The following is a 21,114-nucleotide window of genomic DNA, read 5'->3' on the forward strand; positions in this document are numbered from 1 at the left end:
GCAAGGGGCTGGGATTGGAAGGCCTGCCCAGGACCATAGGGCCAGGTGGATGCTGGGCCTAAGGGGTGGTATGGGGGCTCGGGGCCTCTTGGCCCCAGGACCAGGGATCTGTCTGCTGTGCCACTCAGCGACCCTACAGCAGAGTCAGAGTGAAAGGAGAGAGAAAATAGAGTACGTGGTAGTGGAGAAATAAGAAAGGAGGGAGTTGCGATCAGCAATGGCAATGGTGGAAAAATATGGAAATAACTTTTGTAATGGACTTATCATAAAGAATGAGATCCACCCATGACAGAGTTGTTGGTGTTGGAACAAAGACTGAAGCACATTTTTTGTTTTTATTATTTGGGGGAGGGTGCAGGGCAAGTGGGGCTGGGTGGCCTGCCTGGGGCTACATAGAGGGGTGATCTTTGGGTGTCTGGGGCCGGATTTGGACCCAGGTGCTCCTGGCTCAAGGGCCAATGCTCTGTATGCCACCCAGCCACCCCTACTATTATTACTATTTTATTTTATTTTGGGTCCTTTTTTCAGGTCCTCCTGACTCCAGGGCCAGTGCTCTATCCATTGTGCCACCTAACTGCCCCTTATTTTGCAAATCTTTGTCTTTTTTCCTCCTTATTCATTCATCCATTCATTTGTTTTCTGATTACATGTAAAGATAGTTTTCAACATTCTTTTGCAAATTTTTGAGTACCATATTTCCCCCCCCCCACTCTCTTCCCACCCTCTCCCAAACAATCTGATATGAAACCTTAGTTGTTAATTAATTTTTTATATAAGGCAATGGGGTTAAGTAACTTGCCCAAAGTCACACAGCTAGGCAATTATTAAGTGTCTGAGGTCATGAATTCAGGTCCGGTGCTCTCTCCACTGTGCCACCTAGTTGCCCCAAAACCTTAAAGTCTTTTTTTTTTTAGGTTTTTGCAAGGCAAATGGGGTTAAGTGGCTTGCCTAAGGCCACACAGCTAGGTAATTATTAAGTGTCTGAGCCCGGATTTGAACCCAGGTACTCCTGGCTCCAGGGCCCATGCTTTATCCACTGCACCACCTAGCTGCCCCACCTTAAAGTCTTAAAACAGAATGTCTACCCACCTTTACTTATCTCTCATGTTTATAACCATAGGTTTGTATCTTTGACTCTTCTCCCTCCTTCGCTTCTCAAATAGATGACCTATCTGAACAACTTTTGCATCTCTCCTCTCTTCTTCAGTCCCCTACTACACATTCTCCTATTGCAATAGTCATCTAAACCAGTTTTTCAGCTTCTACTCTTTACCCTTTTCCAATCCATCCTTCACACCTCAAAAATTTTCACTGACTCCCTACTGCCTTCCAAATAAAATTCCAACTCCTTAACTTGGCATTCAAGGCAAGTCTCCACCCAACAACAATTTATATTTTCTCCTATTACTTCTAGCATGCAATCTTTCTGTCTTTCCTTCCTTCCTTCTTTCCATCTTTTTCTTTCTTTCCATCTTTCTTTCTTTCTTTCCTTCTTTCTTTCTTTCTTTCTTTCTTTCTTTCCATCTTTCCATCTTTCTTTCCTTCTTTCCATCTTTCTTTCTTTCTTTCCATCTTTCCATCTTTCTTTCTTTCCATCTTTCCATCTTTCCTTCTTTCTTTCTTTCCATCTTTCCATCTTTCTTTCTTTCCATCTTTCCATCTTTCTTTCTTTCTATCTTTCTTTCTTTCTTTCTTTCCATCTTTCTTTCTTTCTTTCCATCTTTCCATCTTTCTTTCTTTCTTTCTTTCCATCTTTCCATCTTTCTTTCTTTCTTCCTTCCTTCCTTTCTTTCTTTCTTTCTTTCTTTCTTTCTTTCTTTCTTTCTTTCTTTCTTTCTTTCTTTCTTCTTCTTCCTCTGCTTCCTCTTCCTTCTCCTTCTTCTTCTTCTTCTTTGACTTCAACTTCCATTGATCAGGACAGATTTTTCTCACGCTGTTTCTTAAGCCATGTGGAGCACCACAGGGCTCCTCCATGCCATGTGGCCAGATAGACTCTCGACTCTTTCTCTCTCTCTCTCTCTCTCTCTCTCTCTCTCCCCCTCCCTCCCTCCCTCCCTTCCTTCCTTCCTTCCTTCCTTCCTTTTTTCAGAGGCAGTTAGGGTGAAGTCACTTGCCCAGGATCACACAGCTCACAAGTATCTAAGGCCACATTTGAACTCCCAGGCCCCATCTCTACCCACTGCATTACCTAGCTGCCTCATGCAATCTATTTCAACCAATGCCCTCCAGTTCTCTCTTCCCCTATTCAATCACTGCTTCCTTCAGAAAGCCTTCCCAGATCCACCAAAAGGTGACAGTCTTCTACAGACCTCACACTGCACTCTCTTTGTAACTCATGTGTCATTATATACTGAGAAGCAGCTGTCTATAGAGGACCAACCTTGGACTCAAAAGACCTGGGTTCAAGTCACATGGAAGCCATGTGAACATGGGTAAATCGAGCAACTCTCTAAAACTGCATTGGTAAATGGCAAGTTTGGACCAAAAAATTTATTTATTTCAGCATTTCTTATTGCTATAGGGGCAGTTAGGTGGCACAATGAATGGATAGAATCCCAGACCTAGAGTCAGGAAGATCTTAGTTCAAATCTGGTCTCAGTCATTTATAACAAGTCACTTAACTCTGTTTGCCTCAGTTTCCTCATCCACCAATAATCTGGAAAAGGAAATGACAAACTGCTCCAGTATCTTTGTGAAGAAAACTCCAAATGGGGTCATGAAGAGTCAGACATAATTGGAATGACTGAACAATAAATAGATTGTTAGAATCCTTTAAAATTTCCTTCTTAAGCAAAGCTCTACTGTCCCTACTACCTTAAATACCCCTCTGGAACCTATGATCTTAACCTCATTACCTGGAATTAAGCAACCAAAAACATGGATAACATTAGCCTCTAAGGGCCTAAGCCAACCACTCAAACTAGCATGTGCCAATGAACCCAAGCTCTAAAGAAAAACAGTCATTCATTCATTCAACAAATATTTATTAAGCACTTATTGCATAAGATGGTCTGTGCTGGTCACTGGGAGGGATACAAAGATAACAGACTTGGTCCATGACTTTAAGGAACAGTGAGTTTACAATAAACAAAATTACTTCTACTTTTCTTCCACAGGGATCCATGGTAATGGATTCTCTTTTGATGGGAAGATAATGGATGCTTTAGTGATAATGAGAAGTGAGGGGTGAGTGAATGCATGGATTAGAAGGGTACAAAATAGCTTTGGTAGATAGAAGTAGATATCTCCCTGGTTTTCTTCACATGTGGAAATTTCTGCCAGTCTGGTGATCTGCCTGTCTGCCCTCAGGGAGAAGAGTGGTCCGTTCTGACTAACCTACTACACTCACCCTTTGCAGAAACTCTGTCCTTTCTTTCTTTTTGTTCCGGCATCGAGCTGCTGCTACTTTGTTCTTCTCCCGGCGCCTTTTCCTCCGCTCCTCTTCCTCATCTAGCTGTTAAGAGCAAACATAAGAGTTGAGAAAACACTCTCTTGCTGAGGTAGAGGATTATGGGTATGGAATATGACATATATACTATCAAACAAAGCAGACACACACAAACAATGCACTTAAAATTGGGAAACAGGGAAAAATATCTTTTAGCAGGCTTCTCTGATAAAGATATTTAAGATATATAAGGAACTGGTTCAAATTTATAAGACCAAGAACCATTCCAAATGACCAATAATTAGAGAAATATAAGTGAAAACATCTCTGAAGTTCCATTCCATATCTATCATGTTGGCAAAGATGATAATAAAGTAAAATGACAAATGTTGGAGAGGTTTCAGGAAAATAGGCATAAAAATGTACTGTTGGTGGGTGGAGTTATGAATTGGTCCAGTGATTCTGGAAAACAATTTGGAAAAAAAGTCAATAAACTGTGTATATACCTTTTCACTCAGAAAGAAAACTGCAAGGGCAACTAGGTGGCACAGTGAATAGAGTACCAGCCCTAGAGTCAGGAGGACCAGAGTTCAAATCTGACCTCAGACACCCCCCCCCATTTTTTTTTTAGTTTTTGCAAGGCATTGGGGTTAAGTGGCTTACCCAAGGCCACACAGCTAGGTAATTATTAAGTGTCTGAGGTCAGATTTGAACTCAGGCACTCTTGACTCCAGGGCTGGTGCCCTATTCACTGTGCCACCTAGTCTCCCCCATGGCCTCATACACTTAATAGTTACCTAGTTGTATAAACTTGGGCAAGTCACTTAACCCTAATGCCTTGCCAAAAAAAAAAAAGAAAGAAAGAAATAAAACTTCCAGCTCTGTATCAAAGAAATCAAAGAAAGAAGAAAAGGATTCATACATACAAAAATTTTTATAGTAGCTTTTTTCACATGGCATAGAACTAGAAACAGACATGATGACCATCCATTGTAGAAGAGTGGAACAAATTTTGGCATAAGGATTATGATAAAAATACCTAGCATTTATACGGGCTCAGGATTTATAAATGCTTTATACATGTTATCTCTTTTGATCCTCTGTAAAGGATGTATCATTATTCCTGTATTACAGAAAAGAAACTGAGATTGAAAAAGCTAAGTGACTTACCCAGAATCACACAGCTATTATAATAAGTCCAAGGCCAAATTTGAACTTATGTTTTCCTAATCAAAGTCTAGCACTTTATCCTCTAGGATATATTATTGTTCAAGAGACTATTTTAAAGAAACCTCTAAAGACTTGTATGAATAGAAGAAGAGTGAAGTGAGTAGAACCAAGAGGACAATGTACACAATAATAACACTGTTAAAGAAAACAACTCTAAAAGAATACAATAATAAAACAGGAAAACAACTCTAAAAGAATATAACAACATTGTAAAGGAAAACTACTCTAAAAGAATTAAGAACTCTGATCAGTGAAATGACTAACAATGATTCCAGAGGACCAAGGATGCAGATAGGATCCATATCCTGCCAGAAAAATGATGGAATTATACTTACATTTTGGTCATAGTCAATGTGGGAAATTTGTCTTGTTTAATCATGAACATTTGTTACAACAGTTTTATTTTTCTTTTCAATTTTAAGGAGAAACCTGAGTAAGAAATAGCTAGAGCTAGGGTTGTCCACAAAGAAATAAAGTTGAAAGAAACAAAATTGAAGTTTTTTTTTAATGTACAATATTGAAGTGATTTTTTTTTAACGTACAAAAGAGGACAGAAGGAATCAGAAGTAAGCCAACTTTGAAAGTTATAAAGGGCTAATCACAGGCTCCTTAATGTAGTTAGAAGGGGCCTTATAGGCCATGTTGAATTATTATATAATTAAAAAGAAAAGCAAGCTGTAGATAACAGAAATGTACAATTTAAAATTCAATCTCCTTTTTCAATCTCCACTGTGTATATTGAAATGCTCATTTTTGTTTGTTTTTGTTAAGGTCAGAAGTTTGATGAATTTTTTGGACTGGATGATCAGGTTTTATTTTTCTCTTTTGTTTTAAATCTGTTATAAGATATGACTTGCAAGGTATGGGGGGATGGGAAATTTTTAGAAAGGAAGATGATATAAAAACAAAAGACATCAACAAAAATAAAATGTTTTTGAAAAGCACAAACAGCCACAGTCAGATTAGAGAACCAGGCAGGGCTGCTGGGTCCCAATAAGACTACCTGCTAAGACTGAGCCTTACCTATTCGTAGCAAATATCTCCTTTAAAACCAATGCAAGGGATGTACCTTAGGTTGCCAGACCAAATGACTCTGGGCCTGATAAGAAGGCAAGTTCTCCATATCAAGGCTAAGTCTTCAAGAAAGCCAGTGGCAAACTTTCCCAAGCATCCAAGGCTAATCTCACAAGACTGAAGGGACTGAAGCTGCAGCTTGGGTACTATCAGCTTTCTGTAAAAAGGGTGGCAGCTCAATATGAGATGAAGCCAAGTTTTCTGCTGTCATCCTAACCCAACCCATGCCCTCAGGGCAGATTTTCCAGGTCACTGATTTTCAGATACTTCCTAAAAAAAGGCTCCTTTTGGCATAGGCTCAAATTTCACAACTCCTCTTTAAATTTTCCTTTCCCATCATATCTTTTATAAGCACTGCTTTAATCTGACCATATTGCAGAATCTCATTTTTCATCCTCTCTTATGTATATAAATACCTCTCAGATTCTGCTCCTTTTTCTTCTGAATAGTCTCTTGAAATCCCCTTTCATTCCCCTTCCCATTCCGCACCGTTCCTGATTTTCTCTCTCTCCATAGTTGGTACCTATTTCCCCTAAAGTCCTATATTAGAGGATCCCTTCAGGTTCCCTAAACCACATTTTAGGATATACATTTGTTCCAAAAGCTTCAGTGGCTTCCTATTACCTGTAGGATAAAATACCAATTCCTGTTGGGCATTTAAAGCCTTTTACAGTCTGCTTCAATCTACTTTTCCAGACTCACTTTAGGCTTCAACCAAGCCGTTCTACTTGTTCTTTATACACCGCAGTTCATCAAGACATCAACAATGGCCATTCCCCAAGCCAGAAATGCTTATCTCCATCCTTCTTCCCTTCAAAATTCAAATGCAATCTCTTAAATGTCACCTTTCCTGTCTCTCCCAGGTGCCAGGGACTTCCTCCCTCCCCAATTAAACTGTAAATATTGTTTATTTACTTATAAAAGGTAAGCTTCCTAAGAGGAGGAATGGTTTCATTTTTGTCTTCACATTCAGAGTACCTAGCCCATGGCAGATATTTAGTATTTATTAAATTGAAATAGAACCCCAGCTTTAGGGAGATCAGCCTGTTCCTTGGGAATTTTTTGGTTTTTGTTAAAAATCTTTTCATGATGATGGTATTCTATTTAAGTTAAGAATTAAGGAATCCATGGAGGTGACATAGTAGAGAGGACCAGGCCTGAAGTGAGGAACTGATTCCTCTAACTAAGTTCAAATCTGGCCTCAGAACCTTGCTAGCTGTGTGACCCTAGGCAAGTCACTTAAACATATCTATCTCAGTTTCCTCACATGTAAAATGATCTGGAGAAGGAAATGGCAAGAAAGTACCAAGAAAACTCCAAATGGGGTCACAAAGACATGACTAAACAACTGAACAACAACAACAACAAAAAGGAAAGAACATAGTCACTATCAAGATTGTCTTTAAACTCCCCCAACGCACTATTATTAACTTGAACTCAGTATCATACTTAAAAGTGCTCAGTTGGCTACCAACAGAAATTATAACTAAATGGTACCACATGCCTTTCTGATCTTGGGACACTAAAGGGTCAACAACTGCTTGAGAAGTCACCAAATCCCAACAGGCTTGCCAACTCTCTCACCTCCAGAGCCAGGAATGTGATTCTAGCAGCCTCAGGCCTGGACTGAATGCATACCCGGTTGAACAAGATTCCAGCCAAAAAGTGAATAGCTCCAGTCACCCAGAAACACAAGCATCCTCTGAAAGGCCCAGGGCTGAGGACCCCCACCTCATGATACAGAGCTTACAGCAGTACCAAGTCCAGTGGGTTCTTCTACGGTATACCTCCTAGGCAGAGCCTAGAGAATCCTGTCCTAGTCTCACTCCACATCAGGATACCTGCCCTAGAGAGAAAGACCACTAGCCATCATCCCTGAGCACAATGCCCCAATTATCCCCTGAACCAGGAAAGGGGCAGTGGATGGGTAAATGGGAACCATGACAAAATCTTCACAACTTAACCTCAGCCAGAATAAGGCTGAGGTAACTCTGACAGGGAGAGGAAAGGGAAGGAACTAGAGGAAGTAGCTGCCTACAGTGCAATCCCACTCATGGTCAAGGAGGTTTACCCACAAACTGCCAAGATGGTATGCAACCAGGGTATATTTGCTGCTGGACAAATAAAACCTTGAACCTCCCTCCTACCCTATACCACCTCATCCTTTCATGGTCTATAGTGATCAAGTCATGTTTCCCCATCTCTCATTATGCACAAAAGCTAATCCTTTCCACTAGGTTTTAGAAACTATGAGGCCTGGCCCATAATCATGATGAAATAGCAGCTAATTTACTCTTCATTGAACTTCAAACTCTCTAAAGCTAATCTCTAAGAGAGTAAGTTGCAGATCTGTTGGTAGAAAGAATTTCCTCACCCTGGAATTTTCAATAATGATGGAAATCGCAGAACCAGACTTAACATATTATTTTCATTTTCATCTTCATCATCATCACCATCACCATTGGTATTGTTATATAGTTCTTTCCCCACCATTTGTCAAAAATCAACCCTCCTCTTAGCCCTTACCATCCCCTACTTCAGTCAGGTAGTCTCACCTATAGCTTACCTGTCTCAGGTCGGTTAAGCTTGGGGATAGGTTCTTGTCTTCACAACATGAGAAAACTCATGAGCATTTTTTAAGACATTAGCAAATGTCTTTTTGAAACAGCTGATGGGGGGGGTGGCTAGGTGGCGCAGTGGATAAAGCACCGGTCTTGGAGTCAGGAGTACCTGGGTTTAAATCCGGTCTCAGACACTTAATAATTACCTAGCTGTGTAGCCTTGGGCAAGCCACTTAACCCCATATGCCTTACAAAAACCTAAAAAAAAAAAAAACTGCTGATGCTTGTACCTGTTGCTCATATTTCCTGATTGGTCCTTGGTCCTTTATTTTCTGGGTTCCTTGATGATCCCTTAAGGTTTGTCTATCCACTAAGATTCCAGTCCTATTTCCTGGCTGTGACATTTGGTGCCAATGTCTGACTCTACTCTCTACTGGTGATACTGGCCCTAGAGTAATAGCTTCCAGGTTTATTCTGAAAGGCAAGTTGAGGCAAGACACAGGTTCAGAGTCTCACTCTGCTCCTGTGTAACCTTGTGGAAATCCTCTCTTTCTTCTGAATCTCAGTTTACCTAACTGTAAAATGAAGTGGTTGAACTAGATTGAATTCAATTCTGAAATCATTTATTAAATCATCTCATAACTCCTAGTGTTACAAACACAAAATGAAATAGTCTCTACCTTCAACTAGCTTATATTCTACTGGCAGAGGAGGGAGAATAGATAATCTCCAAGATTCATTTCAGTGATAAATCCTGTGAGATTGGTGTAATTAACTTCTACACCTACACCTTAATTGTCCCTCCTTTTTTATTCTCTTGGTCCCAACTCATCATTTGATGTTCAACTGATTATCTTCAGTCTAACATTAGCACCACTAAATAAATGCGCGAAGTCCCCAAACCCTTAGTTATTTCCCCCATATATACTCCATGTAGCATGCATGTCCCAGTATTTCGCAATAGCTATGATTAGATCTAGCCTAAATCCCACTTGCAGGTATTTCAGTTTTCCTCATAAGAAATGGAAACTGGGGGCCAGTGTACCTCTTCCAGTTATATAGTTGAAGACCAAGTCAGTTTTCTTCTCTTCTTTGTACCAACTAAGCATAGTTCCTTTTTTTTAAAAGAAAATATTTACTTCTTTTAAAATTTAATATTTTATCTCCCCCAATTATACCTAGTTCCTTTCATTGTATGATCTATTCCCAAGTTTTATTTAGACGTCTCTTCTCTGGACTCTTTCTTCTATCTTCATTTATCACTAAAGTTGGAGGAGTCTCTCTTTCTTGACTATTCTTTAAAGTCTTGTCTGTGTGAAGGTGAAAAGTAATCCATTAAAATGTGAATACCTGGATTGTAGGAATTTTTTATCTTCTTTGTGAGCCAGAAGCTTAGGACTATGCCTGGCAGACAGTAATTAAAATTACTTGTTGACTTTACCATTTGCTTCTTTTTATTTTACTTTATTTTTTTTTGCAAGGCAAATGGGGTTAAGTGGCTTGCCCAAGGCCACACAGCTAGGTAATTATTAAGTGTCTGAGGCTGGATTTGAACCCAGGTACTCCTGACTCCAGGACCAGTGCCTATTCACTGTGCCACCTAGCTGCCCCTACCATTTGTTTCTAAATCACATTTCAATCAGCTCTACAAATTCTTTCCAAAAAAAAATCTAAAAATCAAACCTGGTCTAATAATGATCAAGAAATCCAACAAGAAACTACAAAAAGGAATTTCTCCCATCCTAGAACTGCACTAAAAATAATCAACAAGACGTCCATGGACAATAGAAAAATTGGTATAGGCAAGCTAGACCACGAACCTCTCATCAAGAACAGAGATGAGCCATTACATGAGCTGTCTGAAAGTTCTGTATTCAGAAGGAGAGAACATGAATCCCTTGAAAAAGTCTTAGGGTAGTTGGAAACCCTTTATAGGGACCTTGGAACCTTTAAGGAACACTAAGTTACGATCCTTAGTACTCTGTCCTTAGATGCTATAGAATAGAGATTCAAGAAAATCTAGCACTCTGAACTTCAAAGATGAAGGGAGGTCTAATTCAACACTTATTGGTAGGTCGGTGTAGGAACCTAGGTGACCCAGGTTGAAACCAATCTGAACCAACCACTGCACCAAAAGGCTGCAGAAGATACCTGGCCCTACCACAACTAAGACTAAAGAGTATACACAAGAAGATATAGGCCAATGTAAAGAATTATAATAGATTCAGGTGTACCCAAAATCTAACCTAAAAGAAAAGATATTCTATAGCAACTATAAGCAGATTCAAAGGGAAAAAATTCCACAAAAAGAAATGAAACAAGGGATTTAAAAACGTTCTAGAATGCAGAATTGAAAGGAAAATAAATACATTAGAACAGAAAGTGGTAAACCTTTCCAAAGTAACAGTCTCTGAAAATTAGAATAAGAAAAAACATAAACCCATACTTACATGAAAAGCAAAAAAAAAAATTAGAATAAAATCAAAAGATTGAAATTGAAAAAGATGTAAATTCTATGTTATTAAAAACAATTGACCTGGAAAGCAGATTAAAGAGAAAATTTAATTTGGCAATCAATGGAGTCCCTGAAAACTATGATTTAAAAAAAAATCCTGGACACATATTTCAAGAAATCATAAATATAATTAGCTCAGTTCTGTTAAAATCTGAAGGCAAGGGGAAAATAGAAAGGATTTGCCAAGCATCTCTCAAAAGAAATCCCAGGAATGACTTGGGAATGTCATAACCCAAATCCAGAGCTTTCACTTCAAAGAAAGATACTACAAATTGTAAAAGAGTACAAATTCTAAGGGACCATAATCAGAATCTCACAGAACCTGGTAATTGTACCATAAATGAGATCTTGAAATATGTTGTTCCAAAACATAAAAACATATAACCAAGAATAATATCCTTCAACACTGATATAATCATAAAGGCAGAAAAAGTGGATCTTTAATGGAATGGAGGACTTGGAAGAATGTCTTATGAAAAGACTAGAACAGAAGGACTAATGGGGGAGGAGAAACAAGTGTCCCTTGAGAAACTTAATGTTTTTAAAAATTATTTAGGGACTGCAGGTTCTTTGGGCTTCACCTGAGTGCCCCACCCCCACTCCAAGAGTCACTTGCTCATCAGCTTTCTTTTGTGTTGTCTTTCCCCATTAGAATGTAAGCTCCTTGAGGACAGGAACTGTCTTTTTGCTTCTGTTAGTATATAGTAAGCACTTAATAAATGTTTATTCAAATAATAATGATAGCAATTTATGGTGTGTACTATGTGACAGGCCCTTTGAGAAATGACTTACAACTATTATCTTTTCTAATTCTCACAACAACCATGGAAGGAAGATGATAAGATTATCCTTGCTTTACAAATGAGGAAACTGTGTCAAACAGATATTAAGTGACTTGCCCAGGGTAACACAGCTAGTAAGTGTCTTGAGGGAAGATTTGTTGAGTTGATTTGAATTAAGAAAAACAGAAGATCTAGGTAGTGGTGGATTATTTCTACTCTGGGGGTTGTAAGAAAGGAAAGGAAAGAGTACTTTGAAGTTATAGCTCATGAATACTTACTGGTATTCTTCTCCCCCACATGATTACATTAAAAATTAGTCATCCAGACATTATCAGCTTCATCTTTTAAAAATTATTTAATAATTTAAAATTTTTCCAATTACATGGAAAGACAACTTCTAACATTCATTTTTGAAAGATTTCCTCTCGTTCCCTCCCTTGTCACCTCCCCAAACCATCTTTAATCAGTTTCCAGTAAGGGACATCTAGTAAGATAACAGTGATGGTAGTTGGTATGAAACATCCACCCTCCCCCCAAATTCTGTGTTGCAGTTTTCTACCAGTTCATACATAGTGTGTACTCAAGCTTAGAGAAACATGACAAAGGGGTAACTCACAGCTTCAGAGTACTGAAACTACTTGTGATGGTCCCCTTAGGCATGGGAATTCTTATAGAATTCAGAAGCTAGTTTCCCTCAATGTGTCTAGTTTGTCCTCAAATCTCCATAAAAGCACAGAGGGTTACTCTTCCAGTACTAGGACACTAACAGTCACTTCCCAAATCCTCTACCCTCTGAAGTTCACAAAGTTCTTTTCTAACCAAGAGGGGAAGAGGAGACAGTGACCAAGGTCAAGGCCTAGTTCTTCTCCTCTCACCCATCCCTAAAAGTGGTTCCTTCCTAGGGGCTTGGCTGGAAACTCTAACCACTGAACTGCTGCGGCTGCTGCTGCGGCTGATGTTTGTCCTTCATTCTCAAAGAAGACCATGACATCAGGTTGGTGAGGCCAAGACAAGCAAGTGAACTGACTTCAGTGAGTGGGTACTTGCTAAGTCCCCAGTCTTATTTGCTCCTCCAGAGTCATCTGGGTCCAGTGACAAGATACGAATCAGGACGATTGGAGATGACCCTGGATGCGAGGCAACCAGGGTTAAAAGATTTATCCAAGGTCACACAGCTAATAAGAGTCTGAGGCCAAATTCTAATTCACATCCTCCTGACTTCAGGGCCAGCTTTCTACCCACTGCACCATCTGGCTGACCACTTAGCTACTCAATATTTAAATCCTGGAATTCCAAACTGGATTGCTAGTTTACTGAGCCCCCAAAGGAACAATCAACTTTTTGCAGTCAATACTAATACACTTTTGGTGCAAGACACTGTCTTTTATTCAATGGCTTTCAAAGTCTTCTGAATTGATTAATTGATACACTTAGGCTAAAGACTATAACTGATTCAATAGAGCTGTCTAAGCCTCATTCACAACTAGCTTATAGACTGACAGATTGATTTATCACCTGACCTTTATTAAGGCAGTAGCATCATGTCACTTTAAGTAGGGTGGAATAATAAATTGATACAAGCAAAGTTCCAGACCCCCACCCCTTTTTAAATGAAGAATAAAGGCTTCCAGTAATGTGGACTTTGCCACTACCAGAGTGCTGGTCTTCACCACACCCAGAAATGTTTTGAAGATACACATAGAAAGCTCCTAGTCTGATAAATCAGGCTCCAGATGCTGGAAATAACACAAGAGAGACCCCTGAGGGACTGTGACACGCTATCAAAAATAGTGGTAGGGTAGCTCGGGTTTGAAATGTTTCACTGCCTTGTCCATAGAGGCTTGGAACAGAACAATGAAGAGCATTATTACCCTTTCAGGCAGGAAGGTTAGTCCATCTCTAGAGGATGAACTGACTCAGTCCTTGGCCTTTGTGTCTTTAGCAGCTATACATACCATTCTTCAGCCATACCTAGGGATCTGAAAAATATCATCAACAACAGAAAAACTGCAGCAATGAGGGAAGTAATAAATAATGAAATGGACATAGTGAATGAGACGCCTCCTAAAGTAGTGATTCCCAGAGCGGGAGCAGAAAAAGTCAAGATGTTACAGGTGAGAACCCAGGTATGTCCCACTCCACATCCCTACAGTCCCAGAATCTCCCTTCAAAAAAAAAGAATTTTACAAGTAGGGACGTTTGTGAGAAGGAATAGGTGAAGGGGGAACCTATTGGGGCAGCCTGCAGGTTTAGAATCCACTAGATTTGGAGGCTGGAAGCTTCAAAAAACTTGCCAGACAGCAAATTCCCCCTAAAATTTTACCCTGTACCCTTTGTACATGAAAGGAGTCATGTTTCAACAACAGAGACTCAGAGCATCCTGGAAAGTAAATACCTAAATACCAAACATACCAGACATTCCCCCAAATAAACACACAGAGGAGCTGGGGGTGGGGGATAGTGGTGGGGTGGCTGTCCCCGGCATATAGGATGAATACAAACAGATCAGGCCAAAGGATGTCGGGGGAGTCTATATCTCGTCTGAAGGGCCTCAAAACCATGACAACATCACAATTCTTTTAACCACTCCAGGGAAGAATGAAGAACTCCCTTTGGAATGCACATTCCACATTCATGCTGACCCCATCCTTCCCCAAAGGCCCCTGGCCCTTCTTGCCTCAATCATCTTCTCTCTGGTATTTAGCTTTGTGTTACAGAAGAAAACAAAGCGTTCTCTCCCAACCGACTAGCTCTTAACTCAACAAGGATGGGCCAGATCTGGCCTCGTCCACACAAGATGAATTTCTTCCTGTGTATTGATAATAGTTTGAGGATTTATTTTAACCTTCCAAACACTTAAGATTTATAGCTCTGGGTTAAGTTATTGGGTGGTGTGCAATCTTTGTTTTAAAAGGAGATGGAATGAGGAAGGGAGAATGAGGGAAGTATGAACCTAGTTTTTCAGATTAACTTTGCCCCTTCATTAGGAGGAAACACAGGTAGAAAAATCAGTCAATCAATAATCAGGCACATAAATCTGATTGTTATCAGATACTTTGCTAAACTCCGGGCATCCAAAGAGCCCACATGGGCTCCAGGGGGGTGGGAAAGGGAGTATGCAAACAACTCTGTACAAATGAGATACATTCAGATTAATTGGAGATAATCTCAGAGGGAAGGCAAGTAAGATAAAGAACTGGGAAGAACATTCAATTAGGAAACAGCTGACTTAGAGGGAAGTGCCCTCCAAGGCCCCTTCCAGGGCTCTGTAGGAGGGGGTATACAAAAAAGAACAATTCTTCCCTTTTTAAGAACTAGCTGTACTGTGGGGATTGCATCACTTGGACCTTCACGTACCATCACACACGCAAACACACACACACACACACACACACACACACAGTCCTGTCTCCACCCACACTTGCACAGTAAAGCAACAAAACAATTTGTCAGAGGGAAAGGCCTCTGTGTTATGAACAAGGGCACTTCAGAAGGTAATCACTTTACCTGCCAAGATGATTTACTTGACTTTAAGAAGTCATGGTGTTGAGCTGGATGAACACATATAAGACTTTCCCAAGAAAACCTAGTCTTCCTGGAATACTATGGTATAATTTTCAGCTCAACCAGAATCACAGATCCTTAGGCCCTTGGAGAGTAGCTAAGGCAAGGGATTCTTAACCTGTGGCACATGGTCCCCCAAATGAGTCCACAGATGGAATTCAGGGGGTCTGTGAATTTTTAAAAATACTTTGATGATAAAGATTTAGGCTTTGAGGATAAGAATACATTATCTGGTAAAATTATTGGAAAAAATGGGAAAGCAGTCTGGTAAAATTTGTATATTATCCAATATCTTACACTATTAATTAAGATAAAGTCCTAAACAATACAAGACTCAGAAATAAAGGGAGACAATGATAAGAAAATTAGAAGAATGTGGAACATATTACCTATCAGACTTGTGTATAGGACAATTTATGAATAAATGAGAAAAAGAGCATTGTGAGATGTAAAATGGATCATTTTAATCACATTAATTAAAAAGGGCATGAACAAAATAACCCAATGTAGCCAAGATTAGAAGGAAAATGTAAAATTGGGAAAAAATTGTATAAACATTTATTAGATAAAGGACTTTCATCTCAAATTTATAAAGACCTTTGTTAAATTTATAAGAATTGATCGAAGGATAAATGGTCAAACAGGCAGTGTCCATGAAACATTTTACCAAAATTATATGAAATGAAAAAATGCTCTGATTCGACTAGAGAAATACAAATTAAAACAGCTATAAGATATCATCTTATACCTAAGAGATCAACTAAATGATAGAAGGGAAATGCAACAAATGTTGGAGGGAATATGGAACAATTGAGACACTGATTCACAATTGATTGAATTGTGAACTAATCCAGTCATTTTTGGAAAGCAATCTGCAATTATGCCCAAAGACTTACAAATCTGTGTATACCTTTTGACCTAGCAATAGCACTATTAAGTCTGTTTCCTAAAGTGATAAAGGAAAAAGGAAATGAACTTATATGTTCCAAAATATTTATAGCAGCTCTCTTTGTGGTGATAAAGAACTAGAAATCGAGAAATTGCCCATCAACTGCGAAATGGCTAAACAAGTTGTGGTATATGATTGTGCTAGAATATTACTGTACTGTAAGAGATGATGAGCAAGTTGATTTTAGATGAACATGGAAAAACTTGCATGAAGTAGTGAAGAATTAAATGACCAAAACTAAGAGAACACTGTAATAGCAATATTGTCCTAAGAATAACTTTGAACAACTAAGTTATGGTAAGCGAGTATTATAAATACTCAAATCAACAATAAAAGACTTATGAAGGAAGAAGATATCCAAAGAAAGAAATGATAAATAGAAGTATGTATAGTGTGATTTTATACATATTAGACACATATTTGTCTAATGAACAAATGTATATGCACACATACATATTTGTGTGTATAATCCTCTCATATTTGGGGTTTTTTTTCCCTAAAAATTAAGTTTATGGAAGTGCAGAAAAGCAGGGTAGCTTTGATTTTGGATTTTTTTTGTGAGGGACAGATTTGATCTGAGGTCCTTTTGACTATGGACTGGTATTCTATGCACACTGTTCCATCCAGCTTAGTTTTGAAAATGATGTGGCTGATAATCCTGTATATTTTATGTTGTACATTTTTAAACATCATTCTGAGAAGAAAACTGTTGATTTCACTTGACTGGCCACAACATAAACACATTTAAAGATCCAGACTAAGCAACATTTCTTTTTTCAGATGAGGGAAGGCTGATGTGACTCATTTGTAAGATGGGGAGTAGATGGTTGTGGAGATCTAGGTGGCTAAGGTCCCTTCCAGTTCATATGTCACAAAGGCTGTAGAATCTCCAAATCATAGAGCTGGCAGAAAACTTCAGAGGCTGTCTTTTCTAATCTATTCTAGAAGCATAAATACCCTTCTACAAATTCCCAATATGTCATCATCTCCATTCTGCACCAACAAATTCACTGATGAGTAAGTCTCATAATGAGTTAAGTGACAGGAGTGATCCCAGAGGCTATAAGGCTGAAATATCCATCTTTCTGAGAACAACCTTGTTAACCAATGTGACTGCTGCATCTCCCAGGCTGGAAGGTGAAAGTGAGCCCAAATTCTGGGTTAACAGACCCAGCTGTGCTGGTTTTAATCTCTATCCAGCCAAATGGACAAGTTGAAATATTCCTATGACCCTGTCCCTTGAAGCTGCTGGGATCAGTGCTAAAAATCCCAGTCCTGGGTTAAGAGTGCACAAAGAGCAATCAGCCTCTGATGTAGTGGGTGACTGGTCCAGGGACAGTGAGTTACAGTCTTTCTCTCAAATCACTGTGAGGAATAGTCAGTATCTGGTACTAAGAAAAGACTATTGTGCTTAGAAGAAAAGCCTGGGGAAATGCCATACATTTGGGTGACACCCAATGAAAACCATCCTATTAATGAAAACAACTAACATTGTTATAATAAAATAAGATGCTATATGGTTATGTGTTTGACATAGGCAAAAAACTTAACTTTTAAGAGAAAAAAATACAAGGAAATTATATATACATGTATGTTTATGTGCATACTTTTTTCCCCTACAGCAATATAATGGTCCAAGATAATTTTTCTAAACACACTCAAATGGCATCCATAGGTTTGGACTTTGTTTCCCTTAAATGCAATCAGGTTTCTTTCACATCCAAAAGCCCATTAACAGATTTAAGGTAGCAGAGGATTAGTGAGGGGGGCAGGGGAATACATCCAGAGGCAAAGCAGTGAAGGAAAGGTTCAACATTCTTCACACTCAATTCCGGAAAAGTGTGCTTGCTATTCACACACAAACATGTCTGAAACTCATCACTGAATACAAAGGGTGCTACTACCAGAAGTGTTTTTTAATGTGAGACTTCCAGTATTTTTCCCTAGAACATGAAATTTAGAGTGGAAATAAAAAGAAGTTAATACATATACCCTTCTTCAGCAGAGAGGGAACTGTGAACTCAGACATTAAAAGAGTAAGTTTCGATTTTGAGTTGTTCACTCCTTCCCTTTTTCCATCCATCTCATTTTTTAAAATCCTTAACCTACTCAACATCATCTGTTCCCCAAGGCTTCTTCCTCTCCCTCCCTCCCTTCCCCAAGGATCTCCCTTAGCAAGCAGCAACAGCTCCCTCAATGAAGTTAAGTAATAATCCCATTGCTACCTTTTCTCTTGCAATTTGGGTGGAAGAGAATATTAAAGAAGCCTAAAATGTAGTAAAAAGAGTATGGGACCCTAAATACTACATGTTGGATTAACTGAGAGATTGCTTCCATATCTCTGACTTTATCCCCTAAGCCACTGTAACTAGTTTTCTCTCTCTCTCTCCCACTCAACTGAATTTACGTTTTTTAAAAAAGCATTTTTTCTAATCATTAATTACAAATTGAGAGAAGATATTTTGTGCTATTTGCCCCAGTTAGTTTTTGCTCCAGAAAGCAATTAACCCGGGCATTGATATTTCTTATTATGTTTCTGGACTTTACTGAACCTAACATTCCTCCTGACATGTATTTGTCCTCATGGGGGGGGGGGGGGGCATGGAAAGAGAGAAAGGAAAATCTTATTATGCAAGGGTATTCCATCTCTAATAGGATAGCTAAGTGGTACAGTGGATAGGCCAGGCCTGTGGTCAAGAGGATCCTCTGAGTTCAAAACTAGTGTCAGATACTACCTGTGTGACCCTGGGCAAGTCACTTAATCCTATTTGTCTCAGTTCCCTCATCTATAAGATGAATTTTTTTTAGGTATCCTTTGGTTTCAAAGAAGATCATGCTATCTGGGGCGGTGATGTCATGACAAATACATGAATTGAATTTGAGTGAGGGGGCTGCTGTGTTAAGTCACCAACTTCACTTTCTCCTCCAGAGTCATCTGGATCCAGTAGCCGGATATGAATCAGCAGGATTAGAGATGGCCTTGGATGTGAGGCAATCAGGGTTAAGTGATTTGCCCAAGGTCACACAATTAGTAAGCATCTGAAACTGGATTTGAACTCCCATCCTCCTGACTCCAAGGTCAGTGTTCTATCTACTGCACCACCTGGAGAAGGAAATGGCAAATCATCCTATTACCATTGTCAAGAAAACTCCAAATGAGGTCGCAAAGAACAGGGCACAACTGAACAAAAACATTCCAAGGGAAAATGTTCCTTCAATATCTGAGAATAAGACTAAAGTGCTATTCCTCCTGCCCTCAGTTGTCAAAGTGAAATTGATGTTGTAAGTCATATGAATTTAAATGACTTAAAAATAAATTGTCATGTCATCAGAAAGCAGAAGATAAAGTCCCTGGTTTGCTTATTCTCTTCCAAAAAAAGTTTTTAGACTATTCTCAGCACAGATTAAGGCTAATTATTTTCTGGCACAAGGCTTCTATACATATGACTAGAAGACTAAGAAAGATATAGCCTCCAGGTTCAAAGTTCTGAATTCCAGATGATATAAATTCTTGGAAGTGACAACTCTCAATTCTTTCATAGCCAGGAGCATGGAGATCAAGGAAAGAAGAAAGGCAAGTTCAAGATGAGTGATTGGTATAATGAAATTGATGTAATTAAATTTCAGGAAGAGTGATTGATGTTAAAGGAATGGTTTAGCAATGTTGGGGCATGTGGTTCATAGGGAATTTAGAGCAAAAATCTTGTGCTTTGGGGAGGCTCTCCAGTCCTTAGGGACTCAGGGAAGTGAGAATGCTTACTCAAATGACACCTTGACTGTGTAGTAATCATGGCAAATAAACAATATAGTGGAGTTAGAAATGTCAGCCTAGTCCTTGATCCTTTTCCCTGACATTCAAGACATACCACAATATAAAAACCACTTGACTTTTCAAGCCTTGACTTATACTATTACCCTCCATGTACTTCACTGTAAAGCCAGATTAATCTATTGTCTTCCCTGAGAACATATACTGTGCTCTTTTGTCTCTGTGTTGGTTCCCTCTTTGCCTGAGATTCCTACCTATTCTTTTAAAAAAAGTATTGACATATTCTGTTTGGATACAATAGACTGTTCCCAAACACTAAATGGCTTCATCCATTCAAAACAAATCAACCAAACCAACTAATAGTATGTTTTAGTTTCTGTCTCTATTAACTGATAATAATAGAAAGTCTTTTTCTTTTAATCTTTATTCACTTTGATTATTGTGTTGGGTCTTTGTCTCTGACCCATTGTTATAGTCCCTGGATATACATATACTGTTCTTTGAGTTCTGCTTTCTTAAACCAATTCTTCTCATATTTCTCTAAATTTCTCAGATTTGTTATTTCTTACAGGCAACAATAACTCATTATATTCATATACCATAGATGATTCAGCTATTCTCCAATCACTTAGCACATATTTTGTTTATGGATTTTTATATCATTACGAATATATTGCTATGGCTATTTTTAAAAATTTACTTTTGGGTAACATACCCCTTTGGACTGTAGACCCAGTAAGTCAAATTCAAAGTATTCAGTCATTCAGTCATTTCAGTTGTGTCCAACTCTTACTGATCTCATTTTTGGTGATTCCTTGTCAGAGATACTGGAGTAGTTCACCATTTCTTTTTCCAGTTCATTTTACAGATATGGAATTGAGGCAAACAGGGTTAAAGGACTTACCCAGGGTCATACGACTAACAACTGTCTGAAGCCAGCTTTGAACTCATGAAGATGACTCTTCCTGATTTCAAATCCAGAACCACTATGCCACTTAGGCGACTTGAGTCAAAGTTACTCATTTTTTTAAAATCGAACTCAAATACCACCTCCTTCAGGAAGTCTATTGCAGGGGCAGCTAGGTAGCGCAGTGGATAGAGAGCACTGGCCCTGGAGTCAAGAGTACCTGAGTTCAAATGTGACCTCAGACACTTAAGAATCACCTAGCTGTGTGGCCTTGGGCAAGCTGCTTAACCCCATTTGCCTTGCAAAAACCTAAAAAAATATAGAGAGAGGAAGCCTATTGCAATTTCTATTCTTTACTCCCTTCCCTTTCAGAAT

General features: G+C 38.9%; 1 protein-coding gene across 2 annotated transcripts in view; it reads right to left on the reverse strand.

Annotated features, from left to right (window-relative positions):
• The window catches only part of LOC141522329 (jun dimerization protein 2), a 95,048-nt gene that overhangs the window by 12,812 nt on the left and 61,122 nt on the right, over positions 1-21,114 (reverse strand). For both annotated transcript variants that reach the window (XM_074235692.1, XM_074235693.1), the window contains exon 3: positions 3,350-3,454. In XM_074235692.1, the coding sequence (XP_074091793.1) occupies positions 3,350-3,454 (105 nt within the window). The remainder of the gene's footprint in view (positions 1-3,349; positions 3,455-21,114) is intronic.

The sequence above is a fragment of the Macrotis lagotis genome, chromosome 4 (genome assembly GCF_037893015.1).
Source record: "Macrotis lagotis isolate mMagLag1 chromosome 4, bilby.v1.9.chrom.fasta, whole genome shotgun sequence".
In the NCBI taxonomy this organism is placed as follows: Eukaryota; Metazoa; Chordata; class Mammalia; order Peramelemorphia; family Peramelidae; genus Macrotis; species Macrotis lagotis.